The sequence below is a fragment of the Cnephaeus nilssonii genome (assembly GCF_951640355.1).
Source record: "Cnephaeus nilssonii genome assembly, chromosome: 4".
Classification (NCBI taxonomy): domain Eukaryota; kingdom Metazoa; phylum Chordata; class Mammalia; order Chiroptera; family Vespertilionidae; genus Cnephaeus; species Cnephaeus nilssonii.
This window is the reverse complement of record NC_137075.1, coordinates 66989778-67007229: the sequence shown is the minus strand read 5'-3', so window position 1 is coordinate 67007229 and position 17452 is coordinate 66989778. Positions and strand designations below refer to the sequence as shown.

The 17452-nt window shown below is 39.4% G+C and overlaps 1 protein-coding gene across 3 annotated transcripts in view; it reads right to left on the bottom strand.

Moving 5' to 3' along the window:
- Nucleotides 1-17452, bottom strand: part of MAP2K5 (mitogen-activated protein kinase kinase 5) — a 269269-nt gene that overhangs the window by 67479 nt on the left and 184338 nt on the right. For all 3 annotated transcript variants that reach the window (XM_079768368.1, XM_079768369.1, XM_079768370.1), the window contains 2 exons: nt 1485-1511; nt 1143-1175 (listed from right to left, as the gene is read on the bottom strand). In XM_079768368.1, coding sequence (XP_079624494.1) covers nt 1143-1175; nt 1485-1511 — 60 coding nt within the window. The remainder of the gene's footprint in view (nt 1-1142; nt 1176-1484; nt 1512-17452) is intronic.

The following is a 17452-nucleotide window of genomic DNA, read 5'->3' as shown; positions in this document are numbered from 1 at the left end:
AGATAATGGGGGCTCCATTTGTTTCAGGACCATGCCTTCATGTTTGCTCTAACATGGCTTATGGCTTGCAGGGGATATATGGACTGACTGGTGCAACCATTAAGGATGTTAGAGCCCCATTCTTACTATTACTGGGATGTGTGTACGCATTTGTGTTTTTCCTAGGAGGATCTTTATTTTTTCTCCCAAATCTCACAACTGGTTATACAGATGTTTAATTGAGAGGAATAATTATGAATTACATTTTTTTTCTTTCAAACTTTCCTATCTGACTCATTTATCGCCTTCATTACAAGTGTTCTAAATATTGTAAAATTAAAGTTAAAAAAATAAACATTGCTAGTAGGCAAGCCCAAGTCTAGAAAAACTCAGTTTTAAAAACAGTTAATGTTTCTTAATTGAGAGCCTTGTGTACTGTAAGAAAAACTCAGTTTTAAAAACAGTTAATGTTTCTTAATTGAGAGCCTTGTGTACTGTATTCACAGATAAAAGGAATTTAAAGTCAGAATAAAAAGTAGACAAAGTTGACTGAGAAAGAAATACAGGCAGATTAACTCCACGGAGGCAAAGGGACAGGGAAACTCGATGGCTAAGAATGACCACAGGTAGAGAATACCAGTTAAAAGCGCACAAAGTTAGGAGTATATTCTGGGAAAAATGCCTAATTAGGAAATTAAAGCTGAACTGTTGACCTAGAGCTTTTGAACACTCTGATATGCTTTGGGTAAATAAAGCAAGGAAGAGAAATTTTATCCGACTTCTGTTTGCTATTCAACTCTGACCCTTGCCTACTGAATGACTTCAAGTATCTGTTATGGGAAAAAATGATACCACTTTAATTTCCGGCTCCATCCCCATCTGGCCAGGGAGAGAATAAATTAATATTATCATGTTTTGTCTTTAGGGCCTCTGATACCCTCGAGGACAAGCCTGTGGGACAGTCTGTTTTGGCAGTGATTCTCAGCAAGAATCAGAAGAGCAAGATTCAGGACAAGGCCAGTTCACGTAACACAGCTCAGAGCCATACAACACAACTTGCTCCGAGGATGTTGGGCATTGTGCTTCATTAGGAAACAAAATATAAGCTTTCCACACCATTAGGAATGACTTTAGGAGTGAAAGCACATAAGACGATGCCTCACCTCATCAACAATGCACTGTAGAAGCTGGAGAGGCTGCAATGGGAGAGAAGAGGAAAAAGTATTAGCCTCTATGCAATATCTTTACAGTGGAGTGGAAAGAAAAAATCATTAATGCAATAAAATATAGCAAGATTAATCAACAACAGCAAACTCTTATAAAAACATTGATGCTCAGGATGTTCTATTATTTCTAATGGTACCTAATCTAATACAGGCAGTTAAAGGTTTGCATTTTCTTCAAAATGCAATTTGCTAAGTTTAAAACAAGGCATTCAAGCATGCAAAGGGAGCAGCCATCAGGAAAAAGAAAAGTGAATTTTTTTCTGAAGTCATAAAGCTTACCATTAAAGATCCCTGGTTTTTCTGAATCTGAAAAAAGGCAATATGTAATTAGCATGTCATAATCAAAATGACTCACTTGGACACATTATGATCACTGAGAGAAAATTATTGCATTGCTGGTGGCAATTTGTGGGCATGTGTTAACACAATTTACATAATGAAAATACACAAATGTTAATAGCTCGCTTCTCATTTATAGGCGAAAGTCAGCAGAATGTTAATTTCACACAACACTTTTTAGTACCCTCCAGGTTGTATTAGAATAGGGAGAAAAACCATAATCCATTTCAAAAGGCTGTTTACGATTCAGATATAAATAATGTTTTATATTGCTAGATTGTGAACACTGGGCTTAATGTTGCAATCATTGCTAATGTTATGAAGCTCACTCTTTTTAAATTAAAAACCGATTTATTTAAAATTGAAATTAAATCATAGTCAGAAATTAGAATTTTGGATTCCTGCCAGTGTTTGCTCACAATCTCCTATTTTGTGAAGAAAACTTTAATTATGTGGTTGAAGAATTTGTCTCTAACTCAGGAGTAGGGTGAAGACTCCACCTTTTCCCAAGTTCCTTCAGCCCGTTTCCAGGGCAGCAATGCTCTCTGGGAAAATCAAATCCATGCAAGTTTTACATAGCTTTTCAGGGGATAAAGTAGAGTGAAGGAAGAAATGCCTGGTTCTGATCAACATTCTAAAGGCAGCCTGCTCACACATCTAGCACCGATAAACCATCTCTCTTAGGAAGTTACTAAAATATGACACCAAATTAATAAAACAGCCACTGTAATTAAAGTATTAAACACTCTAATGACCCCTCCCTATGCTTGCTCTTATTATAAACTCAATGAAAATGGAGTCCCAGGTACTAAATTTCCTAAGAAGGAAAATTTCAGAAATGAAATGACTGATGGGTCAGTGGTTGCTGGCATAACTAAGCTGCAATCAGCTGGTAAAATATAGGAAAAACAGTAATAGTCCTCCATATGGTTTTTAAAAATTTTGTTTAATCTTCACCAGAGGACATGTTTTTTTTTTTATTAAAAAAAACTTTATTGTTGAAAGTATTACATAACGCCCCATCTTCCCCCCTCATTGACCTTTTCTAGCCCACCTCCACCCCACACTCTAGGCCTTCACCACCTAGGCCTTCACCACCTATTGTCTCTGTCCATGGGTTATGCATATATGCATACAAATTCCTTGGTTGACCTTTTCCCACCCACCCACCCACCCTCCCCTGCCTTCCCTCTGAGATTCCAGTTTGTTCCATGCTTCTATGTCTCTGGATCTATTTTGTGCATCAGTTTATTTTGTTCCTTAGATTCCACATATGAGTGAGATCATGTGATACTTGTCTTTCTCTGGCTGGCTTATTTCACTTAATATAATACCCTCCAGGTCCCTCCATGCTGTCTCAAAAGTGTAAGAGATCCTCCTTTTTACTGCTGCATAGTATTCCATGGTATAAATGTACCACAGCTTTTTTATCCACTCATGTACTGATGGGCACTTGGACTGTTTCCAGATCTTAGCTATTGTAAACTGCGCTGCGTGAACATAGATAGGGGTGCACACATTCTTTCTGACTGGTGTTTTAGGTCTCTTAGGATATATTCCTAGAAGTGGGGTCACTGGGTCAAATGGCAGAGGACATGTTTATTAGTTTTAGAGAGAGTAAGAGAGGGAGGAAGGAGGGAGAGAGGAGAGAAACATGGACTGGTTGCCTCTCATATGCGACTGAACCCTGGCTGAGAACTGAACCTGTGATCTTTTGGTGTACTGGACGATGCTCCAACCAACTGAGTCACACTGGCCAGGGCCCCCATATATTCTTAATGATGCTTTAAAAAGTTCTTTGATCTGCACAACCACCTTGAGGCTGGCAGGAATGACCATCTCTATTCTATGCTGGGTAACTGGGCCTCTCAGAGGATGGGGCTGCAGGAACTGGCTGTGGTTGTGCTGGGTCTTCTCCAATGCTATCCTCTCTCCAGAATCTGCATTACACCTGCCTACAGTCATAGTATTGCTTAAAAACAATTAGATCTGCATATATATTGGGCATGGTCAAGTTGATAAAGTACCGATTTTGGTGTGTGGGTTCTTTTCAAGTAGACTGTAAGCTTCTCAAGGGCAGAAGCTATGTGTTGTCATTTCTTTTGCATCTATAGGGCTGATCAGCAGACCTTTCCACCTAGTGCTTCAGTGTTTAAAAAAGTGCCTTTCTATGTATTATCTCGACAGAACATGGTGGCCACCATCACCCCCTTATCCTTATCACCTCCTCCTTCCCCAAACACCATTCCCAGAAACCTTTGTCCCAGGCTAACTGGCTCTTAGTCCATTTTAAAAATATTAAAAAAAATTCAATTACAGTTGACATTCAATATTATATTAATTAATTTTAGGTGTAGTCTTAGTCTACTTAATGTTGTCTTAGTTATTGTTCCTTGATCCTCTATCAATGAGAATTTTTGGATAAAGCTCTGCAAGTAAAGATTTATATTAAAAAGCAAGACAAAGAAGTTAACTACCACCCTGGAGAGGTTAAGAATTTTAGTAGCAAGCCACACCTCCTTTAAAAAATCTTGAAAAGCCCAGGTAACTGTGCTTTTAAATATTTTTAAATGCACATCGACACCCCTAGCCCCCATTCTTGGTAAGATTTATCTACTTCAAGGGGAGAGTTATTTGTAATGAACAAAGAATTAGAAATCCATTTTGACCTCAAAGAGAATGTTTTCCACACATTTCCAACAGTCACGGGGATTACAACATTCTCTGAGGAAAACAGTCGGCAAACATTCTAAGTGAGATGTTTCAAAATGAATTCAAGAATGGATCGCGAGACAGTGTTCCCAGTAACATGAGTGGTAGAAACCAAATGAGTGGGAGGACATTTCCTTATGAACCGCTGTCTTGGAGAAAGTCTCCTCCTCCTTGCCTTATTTTGTGGGTTTAATGCATGGTTTAAGACAACTTAAAACTGCACTATTTTAATGCTGGCTCTTTACTACAAGAAAGGGAGAAACAGAAACATCCAAGTCTTTTTCTATGATCTTATAACGATTCTGTTTTGCCCAGATTTTTAGAGAGACATTGTTACCAGGTTTTATTACAGTTTTGATAGTAACATATTATAGGAAATCATCTTCATAAATTTTGTATTAAGGTAGCAGTGCCAGCACCTGAAATTGATTCAAAATGTTTAAGATAGTCAATTACTTTTTAACACTGTTACACAATGCGGTGACTTATTTCTTCTATTTCCCAAGAATTTGATGATGCAACATCATTGTAATTGATTCATTTTCTCAATTAAATAAAGCTACTGTGCTTTTCTTTATATGAATGCCACATAGACCATAGAGTTAGATGTATTATCTCCTTTCTCTGTCTCAGATATATTGCCTTAAAGGCTATATTCTGTTCCTCTGTTAATTCCACCAGAAAATTTATTGCCACAGTCATATTTTTCAAATTCTGACCTGCTATGTACTCGACTGTATTTATATTAGGCGTATTTTTCACTGCTAAACTCTTTGTTGTTTACCTTTTTCAAAATCACATTACAGTACAGCGCAGCAACCATAAAATAGATACAAAGTCAGCCTCCAGTCCCTGCCTCTGGTTTGGCACACAGTTCATGAGAAAGTGAAGCCCCACTTTAACAGCACATTAGAAGTGGTGCTGAGGGTACTCAGTATAAAATGTTAGCTTCGTGAATGCCTCTCTTTATTCCGGGTCTGCCTTCCAAATGCTCAGCTGTGGGAGCAGAGTTCAGAGGGACACAATAACATTGTTAGAGCTGATGTATTGCCTGCACCGCACAACATATGAAATGCTGTTTATAACCCACTTGTCCAAGTCTACCTTCTTGCTTATACATTTTGCTTGTGTTGAGTTTTCCATGTCTAACTTTGGGACAATGAACAGAACAGTAATTGCTCCAGTCTTACCTTTTGCTAATCAGTTTCTAAAACTAGTAGCACTTTGATACACTAATTAGATGAACCTCTTCTCTCTTCCGGGTATAGCTTTTTTCTTTTGCCAGCCCTTAGATCCAAGATTTCAAGTTATACTAACAAGAATTAGTTATGCCTCATTGTGATGTGAGAGAGGCCGTTATGTGGTTAAACAAGGAAGAATGACTTCATAACAGCCAGGCAAAGTATCAGTTAGGTATCAGGATGTCACTGCAGTAACATTTATCATGTATTTCTTCGTAAGGACCATATAGATGGCAATTAGAAAAGCTCCCATAACATGACTTAAGACTTTGGGAAGTGAGTCTGGAAAGATTTCCAATGCCAAAGTTTGCCTGTGGGGCTTTGACTCTGGGGATAAAAAGCAACTTTGGAAGTCTCCCATTATGCTCCTATATCTGCAGACGTACTTTTTACAGACAGTGCGAACACTGACTTGACTACCAGCCATTTTACATTATATTCAGAAGCACAATCAGAAAACTAAAATGAATCCACCTATGTAACTTAAAGAAGACACCAGCTATAGCTTTCATTTTCTCTTTTACTCTCTGAAATTATGGCTTGCCCTGCAGCTGTTGTCTGAGAGATTTATGTGTGACCTAGGTCAGATCTTCCAATATCAGTTGACAAATTCTCTCTTTACATATTTACTGCTTTCCAAGCTTGTGTTATTTTTCTCTTAAATAGAAAAAGAAATATAAAATTAAATCATATGGTTGGAATTTTTAAAGAATATCATTTTTATTTGTTATGCCACTGACATCACATTCTAGCTCTCAGGTTGAACTCTGCTTTACTCTTTTTTAAACTTCAAATTTCAAGAACTGTGGCTACATTGCAAAGATTCTCCTTTCAAGCCAGATGCATTAAGCTAAATATTAACATGGATTAAGGTAAACTGAGACTTTCATATTCTAAATGGGAAGAATGACCTAAAGAATATTTGAAATGGAAGAGGCCTCAGAGATAATCTAGTTCCGTGGTCGGCAAACTGCGGCTCGCGAGCCACATGCGGCTCTTTGGCCCCTTGAGTGTGGCTCTTCCACAAAATACCACGGCCTGGGCGAGTCTATTTTGAAGAAGTGGAGTTAGAAGAAGTTTAAGTTTAAAAAATTTGGCTCTCAAAAGAAATTTCAATCATTGTATTGTTGATATTTGGCTCTGTTGACTAATGGGTTTGCCGACCACTGATCTAATTCAATCTACTCCTTTTGCTGTCAGGGAAACTGAGGCTCGGAGGGGAGCAGTACCCACAGTCACAGACAGAACCTGGCCTGAAACTGCTGACTGCGGAGGCTGCCTCCTGTGGGAAAACGCATGCACTTTGAGTTAGAAAGACCCCGGGATTCCAGTCAGGCCCCATGGCCTCCGAAGCTCCCTCTCTTCACTGGGCCCAGGGCTCCTGTCTACATAGTGAAGGGAGGAGACAGAGGCGCCCAAAGACTCCTCAATGAGCCTCCCATTCAGGTGCCATGACTTTTTTCCGACTTGAGGGAGAACTGGTACCAGATTCAACCTCATTTTACCTGGCACTGCACGAGGTACTAAAACTTAGGAATGTACCACCTCCAATCCATTATAACTTGCCAAAAAAAAAAAAAAGTGCCCAGATCTCAAACAGATGGAAAAAAAAATACCTTCCACATGACTGTAAACTGAGTACACACTGCTTTGTACCACTAATGTAAAGTAAGAGTTCTCAGACAAAGGACTGTTTTGGAAAAAGGAATAGAACTGAATTTACTCTGGTTAACTACAAATGGAAATTTTGGCATTTTTAGATACTGATTATGAGACAAAACAAATGAATACTATATTTTATTTCTAATAATACAAAATGAACAAGTATATATAATTCACTAGTGCCATCATATCTCCCTGGGCCAGCCTCTTAAATTGTTCAAGTTCTTACCATGTCTGTGAGACTATTAGTGTATTTTTATAGTAAAAAACAAAAAACTAAGTCATAAAACATTTAAATAAACAAAAAAGACTCAAATTATAAATAAGTCATAAGAAGATTTAATAGAGAGCTACTCAGTAGGTAGGGTATAAGAAAGTCACTGTGATTCCCACATCCTAAGATCCACTCGGACGCCTTCTCTCTCCCCACCCTCAAACTCCAGCTGGGGTGCTGCACTCAGGAGTGACCAGGTTTGAAAAGCTAAAATGAGGTAGCCCTGAACTTAACACACAGCTGCGTGGGAGAGAAAGGCTCTAAGATGCCTAGAGGAGGGCAGCACTCCGATGGGTCCATAAATTAGATCACTTGGCTCTGTGGCTTCCCGCGTTCAAGGACAACGCATTTTACAGGAAACACTCCACGGGAGCACCAAGGTCTGGAGAATGATTCATTCGCTGGGTCTGCAGTCAGGGAGCGGGAAAGGGACCCGACTGCCAGTCTACTCCTTTCATCCCTTGTGTATTTAAAACTGACGGAGCTCACATCCTATTTTACACAGGTGTACAGGAGCCACAGGAAACCATCCTCTGGGAAAATGTAAGTTTTGATATTTAGAGTCCAAATTTTGTGAGAAAAGCAGGAGCCTAGAACCACCATTCAAAATGATCGCTGCGAATTACAAAATTAACCTTTTCTCTAATGGTACCAGTAATCCATTAAGCACTTTCCATTCGAAGAAGATTTTAGACATCTCCTCTATCAAACCTTTTCTTTTCTTAGTTCCAAAAAAAGGTGGTCTTATTTCAAATCTAGTTTACCAGTTATGTGTGTGTGTGATGGCGAGAGTGGGGGAGGTGTTTTTTTCGGAGAAAGGCTTGTTGACCATTCCACTCTTCACGGTCAAATAAATGTGCTATAGCAAAGCCTTTTAAAAAATGAGTCTGTCTGAAAGGGTTTTTCTGGAGTTAACACTCAGTGTATCCCTATTAGCTTAAATCATCCACAGGCCACAGAATCTAGAACAATGTTAGAAATCACATAGTCCAATTCCTTGCCCCATAAAGAAATTCGGTTTGTAACATTCCTGACAGACCGGCATACTGCCTTTGGCTAGAAGACATCCAATGGTGGGATTCCAATGATTCTATCTAGGGTAGCTTAGATTGTTAGAAAGTTCTTCTTATTTTGAGTCCAAATATGCCTTCCTCTAAGATGTGCCCATGGTCGGGAGCTATAGAGGTTAAGTCTAATGACAACTCTTCACATATTTGAAGATAGCTGTCCTGTCTCTACAATGTTTTCTTTCTTGAATGAACATCCTATTTGCTTCTTATAATCATTGCTATGTTTGATTGCCCTCTATTCTCCACCCTTCTATTAGCAATGACACTAACAATATTCCCCTGCCCCAAGTAGCCCCTATGTGCTTTATGGGATGATGACTTCACTCCCCGCCTTACGGGGGAGGCAGGTGGTTCAGGCTTAACTAGTCAGCACCATCACAATCCCCTAGGTGCAGGGAGTTAAATGGGCCCAATCAAACTGAAGCCTAAGACCTCTGGTTGCGTGTGGGGAAAAGAGACAAGCTCTTCCCTACTAAACCCGGGAGCAAGTTGCCCCGGAATCCCAACAGCCATTCTTGGTCTGTGAAGGTAAAAGCCTACTAAGAAGAGAGCCAAAGGTGACTTGTTGGATCAAGTTCTACGTAACGCCAGCAATACACGGCTTTTTGATCATGCGATTCAATACATTCCCCTTGTAGTTAAGGCAACTACAAGTTGGGTTTTCTACTCCCTAGACCAGCTGCCTGGAAGCACCAGGCATGATTTCACATTCTCCACCATTCACTCACCTTCCTCTGCATGTGATGCCATAAAGTATTACATCCACACCATGCACACCTCGGACTGACTGGCCTAGATCACCTTGTTCTGGACACTATATGCTATTTGGTAGAAAGTTGTGGAATATACAAGGGCATTCACCTTTTTGAGCCATATCACATAGTTGGCTTAACTGAGAGAAACAGAGAAGTACATAAATCTTGGACTGAAAAAGAATTACTTCTTTCGTGTACTCTTTTTATTTCTTACTAGAGGCCCAATGCACGAAGATTCATCAAGAATGGGCCTTCCTTACCCTGGCTGCCGGCACTGCCCTTTTTGCTCTGGCCCAGAGCTACCTTTCCACCTTCCCACGCTGCCCAGAGGCCTGGAGCAGCTGGGGCGGTGCGGAATGCCTGCATCCCACCCCGCCTGGCCGCTCAGCACCTGTGTATGCAAATTAACCAACCATCTTTGTTGGGCTAATTTGCATACTCACTCCTGATTGGCTGGTGGGCGTTGCGAAGGTACAGTCAATTTGCATCTTACTAGTTTATTAGTGTAGATATGCTTCATACTGACAGAGTAACTGAGAATCAAAATGAGTGAATAATTAAACCAGTTATAGGATCTAGACAAGTCTGGTGAAGTTGCCACCTGTTGCCTCTCCCCTGCAACAGACAGAACTGCCTCAGCCTTTTGTTTGGGCAACACTGATGCAGAACCATACACTCTGTCTGGCTTCCCACCCTTGTCTGATTCTCGAGTCCCTTTTCACTAATACCCCTGATGACCAGGCTTCTGTCTGAATAAGTCAAAGTGATGAGCTTAAGTCTTCTGACTGTCCATCCTACCTTTTGTTCAGTCTACCCTCCTGATAGTATAAATCCATGTCTTTCCTTATACGAGAACCCTCAAAAATCTGAAGGCAGCTATCACATGTCCTTAGAAGATTTTATCCTCCAGGTATTAATGCTGGCAGGATGGAGTGGGAATATGAACACTGGAAGAAAAAGGGACAAAATTACTAATTCAAAGTCTAAGAATATATGTTGATTCTTAGTTCCTCCTGATTCTAAAATATGCTCTGCTAACATGTAAACGGTAAAGTTAGACTAAATCATTAATTTGCTGATGCATACATGTTTATCAAGTACTCACTCTATGTCAGGCACTGTACTAGACTCTAGGACCTAGAAGATGGATAAGATACAATGGCTGGACCAAATAAATAAAGTTCCTGAAACTTAGTGGAAGAACTAAGACATAAGCACAGGGCTTGTACTCTCCTCTAAATGCCACTCAATGTTTGGATAAAATACAATTTCCTGGTTTGCAGATTTCTAAGACAGTTTCTCCCGAAAGGTGATGTTTCTGAGCATTTTTAAAAAAACCAGTCTTTGACATTGTTTGGCCTGATGAGATTTTGAGATAAGCTGCAATTGTAGTGAATACATGGTTCATGTGAGATTAGGAAGGAAAGAATATAACCATGTTAATTAACATGTGTCTTACTGGCTTGACTGTAAATGAAATTCAAAATAGATTTAAAGAAGTCATGGATCTAGAATAAACGGAATAAAGTTTGATTTCTGTTTCAGAGTTTTAGTTTGCACCTCTCTTATCTTGATATAGATAAATCAGGTTTCAATAAACTACCAGAGAGTCCTGGGGAGATGGTGATGAGAAAGACTGCTGAAGGTGTAGAAAAGAGAAGAAACTGCTCATACAAGTTATGAAAGAAGCATCCAGTCTTGCACTTTTCAGACTCTGTTTACCAAATAACTCTTAGTCCTGTAGACAGTGCCTGGGAAGGCACATGGGCATTTCTTTAATTATTGTCAGCTGAACCCTGGACGACAGGCAAAGCCGCGTCTTGGATACACATTTACCAAAAAGGCAGATGTGTTATCAGCACTGACTCTTACCTTTGCCCAGGAGTCGGGTAGTGGGACTTTGATATGTAAATCCAGTCAAGCACCAGGAATGCTCAGGCCTACTCAAGAATGCAAATAATCTCCTTTTGTCTTGATCTTTTGGTGGAACTTCCTGGTATTTGGGATATAAAATAAACTCGCTGGATTGGCTCTGGGTCATTGTCTCTCCAGCAGAAGAGGGCAGTGGTCCCACCTGGCTCCCAGCTTTTCCTTCTATTTTGTGTCTTATCTCTTTCTTTCTTTTATTTCTCAATCCCCAGCCACCCCTACTCAGTAACTGGACCCGCTCTCTTTCTGTGCTGGATGCGGAAAGAAAAAAACACCTACAAGTTCCTACAAGATATTACTTAGATATATTCTAAAAATTAACAGATAAAAGCAGAACGCTCTTGTGTCTGTTTGTGCATTCATGTGCTTTTGTGTCGGAGAGTGGATTCCCACCTACTCTGTGTCCTGTCTTCCCATCATTCTGCAGGTCACTGACCTAGGACACTGCCATCAATTTCCAGACGAGGAAACTGAGCTCTGAAAAGAAATAAGGTCACACAACTAACAAGAAAAACCAGAACCAGAACTCGTGTTAGCTGTGTGTTTGATTGGGTGGAACCCATATACTGACAATAATTTAATTTATGACTTATTGCGTGTCACCTGCTGCCCCCTGGTCCCCTCTGCCTTGAACCATTGAGTATTTCCAGCTGCCTGGCTACCAAGGAGGTACTGGCCTGTCCAAAGTGCAGGGGCTGGACTGAGGCCTTTGGCTGGAACTTTCTCTTGTTTTATTGTATTTTACCAAACTAGAACTAGGACTACAGTCAAGGTCTCCTTATGCCCAGAATGGTGCTCTCTGCAACCTGTTTCTGAACAGAAAACAAAAGAAACCTCATTACCCCCTCTCCCACCCCCCTTTAGTCTTTCTTTTCTCCTCAGAGCTCCTTTCCTCATAAGACTTTTATTCCTCAGCTTTGCTTTCCTTCTCTTGATGGCAGTCACCATCTATAGACCCTGACAGTGTATACAGCATAACAGAGTCCACACTTGGTTCTAACTGGATGCCTCAGCTTCCCACAATCCCTTGGTGATGACACCTTGGCTCTGTGCATAAACAGACAACTGCCTCCTTTCCTAGCTCCTAGCGGTCCCTGGAACCCGCTTTCCACCTGGTGTGTCCTGGGCAATCTCTAGTCCTAAATCGAATCAGCTCTTTGCTCCTTTTAGGCAACTCATTGATTTTTCAATGAACTTAGCTCGTCTGTTTTATTGGCACTAAAGAGGGTTGGGTTCTTAGCATCATTAACATTTTAGTTGAGGAAGAATTCCCAAACCCCCCAGGCATTAATCCAGAATGGTTAAGCATCTCAAAAGTAATCTGTGCTCAAACAAAGCTTGGCCAGGTCTGCCCCCTTTTTAACTTGGATGCCAATGAGCTCCTAGCCCCAAATCTACCCAAGTTTTCTATACTGAATGGTGATAAGTAAAACACTGGAGTATAATAAAAGTTGATGTCTTTGTCTGTTGCTGCTGCTGCTACCCGCTATTGAAGACCACTTTCCCCCCAGGGATCCATATCCATCAGCAATTACCTGGCAGGCATGGAGCATCCTGGGATAGCAATTTACATCTCTGCAGACACACCAGTTGGAGGCAGTACTTGAGTGGATGGGTGGATAAAATAAGGATGGCCATTTGAGCGCAAAGCCTCTGGGTGCCTTATCTCACTTTGTCCCCCACCATCCCTCTTGAGTAGGAGGACAGTCTGACCCTGTTGCTGACTATGGTAATCATGAGTGAGCAATTTAATGGTGATGGACCCCCATTTCTTCCTCTATAAATAAAGAAGTTGGACTAGATCATTGTTAAGATCTCTTCACATCCTAAAATTCTATGATTCCATGAAGTAGCAGACAGTACCAAACAAACAAACAAACAAACAAACAAACAAAAAACCAAAGGGGGAAAAAATGGAAGGTCTCCCAGACCACAGAGCCTAAGAGAAAGAGAAGATGACAAAGTCATAACCTGAAAGCCAACCCGGGCACCAAGTGTATTACTTCAAACTTCAATTCTATTTCTGGGCTAAACTGATTATTTAAAAATTATAAAAGAATCATGGTTCCCAGTTACTGAACTGAAAATGACTGGACTTCGTATATAATTCTATATGCTATGATTGTGATTATGAATGATAAATTGTAACTCAAAAAAGAAAGGCTGTAAAGGAAGGCTCTATGGGATCAGAAAAGTAATTCATTTTAGTCCTACCTGGTGTGAGACATGGTCATATATTTTCAGTGTTACATAGGTAAATCCCTAAAGTACTTTCTGTTAATATAAATAATACTAATATTACCTTGCTCTTGTTTACCACCTTATATTTTTCAAAGTGCTCTCATAGGTGTTAGCGTATGTGATCATGACAATTCCATCCCTCCCCCACCCCTAGCAAGTGTGGAGAATATGCTGTAATGTGCCTAGTCAAATTCATAAAGGATGGCTGGGAACCCCTTAGAGGAATGTGCCAACTGACCTTAGGGGCAGAGATATCAAAATGCAGTGATTTCCAACCTCAGACTGGCTCCCAGTCATCTAGGAGGAATTCATGACATTCTCAAACCCAATTTCATTATCTGGTCTCTGATACATTTGTCATCTCCATCCTGACATACCATACCAACTCTCTCCTTTATTGTTTTTCCCTCCCCTTTCTGACTTCCTTCCCAGTGTTGCTATAAAAGTTACCTACAGAAATTCCTAAACTGTTAGGGAAATGAAGGTAATGATAGTAGCAGTACCCTACTGAGTTGAAGTATTAGAAAGACACCAAATACAACATGCTGCTTTAGACCTTTGTCTTCTACCAGGTGATTCTCCTTTTGATTAAAATGCCTGGAAAGTGCCTGCCCATCCTTCCAGCCTTAGAGCCCAAGCTCAAGCATCACCCACTCTGTGAAATTCTCATGGCTTCCTGGAGTGAGCTGACCTGTTCCTCTGGAGTCCAGATCATACCACCTCTTAGAGGTTCCTTTTACATCAACTCTCCTTTGTCTATGGTGCCTTACCACCACCACCCCACTCACCACTGGATTAGACTCTTTGAGAGTAGGGACCACATCTGTTTCATTTCTGTATGCTCAGTGTGTAGCACCGTGTCAGGTAGAGTAGATGCTCAATGACAAATATATGTTGAATTAAACTGAGATATACATCATATGATAGTTTAGAAGGTGCAATAAAATCAGACCCCGAGGTAATTGCTTAAAAAAGAATGACAGCCCAGCCAGTGTGGCTCAGTGGATTGAGCACTGACTCATGCACCAGGAGGTCACAGTTGGATTTCCTGTCAGGGCACATGCCTGGATTTCAGGCTCGATCCTCAGTATGGGGCATGCAGGAAGCAGCTGATTGATGTTTCCATCTCTCTCTCCTTCTCTCTTCCTCTCTTTCTAAGAAAATCAATAAAAATATATTAAAAAAAAAAAGACAGGAATCACTAACCTAGTTGGCTAACTACTATACCTCAACTGGGGTATTAATAAGTAACTTATCTTTCATGGAAATTTTCACATTTCTAAGTTACCCACACTTTGGGGATGACTTATCTTCCATTTCTCTTTATCTTAAAGATATACTAGGAACCTACCTCTTGTATTTGGCATAGACTAAGCAAATAAAATGATTTGACCTCTTGATAAGTATGAGATAAATACTGGGAGCATTTGACATGGCAGTTAAAAGGTTCCTGGGAAGAAGCAAATGTGTATAAGTAAACATCTTCATATCACTTAAATTTCACCTCTGCATATTATGGAACATAAACACTGACTTTATGGCGTAAAATATCAGTATATTTTAAGTGTTTATATCCTAAATAGTGAGGACAAACATAAACAATGAATTAAAACATGTAGGCTAGAAGTGTTTATATCCTAAATAGTGAGGACAAACATAAACAATGAATTAAAACATGTAGGCTAGAAATCTGTTTAGAAAAAAAATTGCTTGCATATAGCTATTTTTGGACTCTTATCAAGTAGAGATGAGCATGTGAAGTTTGGTGTATTACCTACCCACTGCTGTTTTTTATTTATTTTATTTTTTTATTGAAGACCTCACACCTAAAACTGGATACTTAATAGATCTGCATTAATAGATAAATAAGATAGTGATATCTATGGTCTAAATTTGACATTAACTATAAAACAGTGTTAAATTATCAAAATTAGGATTAGTAACAATATAGTCCAAGGCTTTTAAAAGATGGATAAAATTTGGAGTAAAAATTCTAGTATTTTAACATTAGCTTTTGTGAAGTGTTTAATATTTTAAAATAGTTTCCATAACATATGCTTTCTACTCTATTATGAGATAAAAATACTCTATCCACAGCACAATTTATTACTACAAAATAAATGAATGCTTAAAAGACAGTGTGTCAATTGAAAGAAAAAACATTAAAATAGCAGGTTTCCAAGCCAAGTTAAAATATTTTCTCTTTGACAAGCTGCTTACATTTAAATGAAAACAGGGCAAATCTGGTCAATAATATGGATTGCATATAATAAAAAGGACCTTAGATCATGTTAATACAAGGATCAGAAGGCAGTAACTTCAATTAAAACCACCCAATTATTTAGCAAACTTTCAGATACAGCAAATAAATTAATCTGTTTTAAATGAAAGTGCTCAGATAAGTAGCTTGTTGACCTATGAGTAAGTCTCACTAGCAGCAATCACAGCAAAGCAAGAATCTGCTGAAGCAAGGAAAAGCCCCCAGATCAAACAAATGGTATCAGTAATCAAAAAGCATTTGCAATACATACTTCCTGGGTTAGTAGCAGGGGGTTCTGAGCAAACGCCCTCGTATTTTGATACAGAGTGTATAAGGGGTGAACACATTTCTCTTACTCATGAACAACGGGGGTATTTTGCTTTTAACCACAGGATATTTTCATTTCTAAACTATCTTGTGAAAAAGGCCAGTCGTTCACTTAAAATCCTATATTACCCACTTATGTTTAACTTGTATTGGGATTTAAGAATGCCTCTTTATTGAGACGAGCAATATGTCATCATTTTGTTCAGCTAACAGGCCTGACAGACCCTGTCTCCTTGAGTTAAAGAACAGCAGATCTCTATTTCGTACATTGGTGGCAAAAGCTGGCAGAATAAATGAGAATTAGCCAATTGGTAGTAAAGGTTTTTAATCCTAAAGATGTAGACTCACCTTTTACCTTAGTCTTAATTATTCTACTTGCCCAGATGGTGGTATTTTCAACAAAAGTGACCTCTATATATTGCAACAATTTATTTGAATGCCATTCTTATGTATTTTTAACAAATAACATCACTATTCACTCTCTCTCTTATGTTTTTGATTCCTTTTACTACTTATCATCTTCTTTATTTGAAACAGATTTTTAACAGATAATCTTGGTCTTACAACAATATCGTGCTTGCATTTTATTCAAATAATTCTTAAAAACAGCTTAAAAAGCCGTTTGGAATAACATCAAGCTTGCCATCAATCAAACGAAAAAATTCCGCTGGCGGTTGTATAAACATCAGATCAAGTCTGATGTCTTCAAGGATTTCAGAGTGAACCATAAAAAACTCCATTAACTTCTGACAAAGAATGCAAATTAATCACAACATGGGGTGAAATGAAATTAAAGGCTCTTTTCTAATCAATGACAAGGCAGGATGAAATATTTGTTACTCTCTCTGCACCCAGACTGCCTAGGATGTTTGCACTTCCTTTGCAAAGCCCCAAATGTAAGGTGTGAGTACAGATTCACCCACAGTCGCTGCTTAGCCCTCCCATCACCCCCCCAGAGCTATCTGCTTACAAGTCGTGGAGATTCACAAAACACACTAATCATCTGAATCTCAGGTGCATCCAATTTGTTATTCACACTCTCCCATGCCAGTGAAAAGCCTGGCGCAGACAGATGCACCAGGAACCCTAAATGACAGTTTGGCCTCCGGAAGTATGATCACTACAGCAAAATCTAGTACAGCCTCCAGGTGAAATGTCTGGAGCTCCATATGGAGCAGGGAAAATTAACAACAAGATGAAAATCACTGCAGCAGCGGGGAGTCGGAATTTTTGAAAAAAAAAATTTAAAGATGAAGAAAGAGAAGTAATAAATTAATGGGGTGTGAAAACATTCAAAGCTTTACAATACCAGGGGCACTATTTGCTCAGATTTTTTTTTTCCTTTTTTTAACTTCAGGTCATTTTGATGTAATTTATTAACCAAGATCAGGAAATATCGCCAAAAGAAGAACAACATTTTTATATATGCAAAAGTAC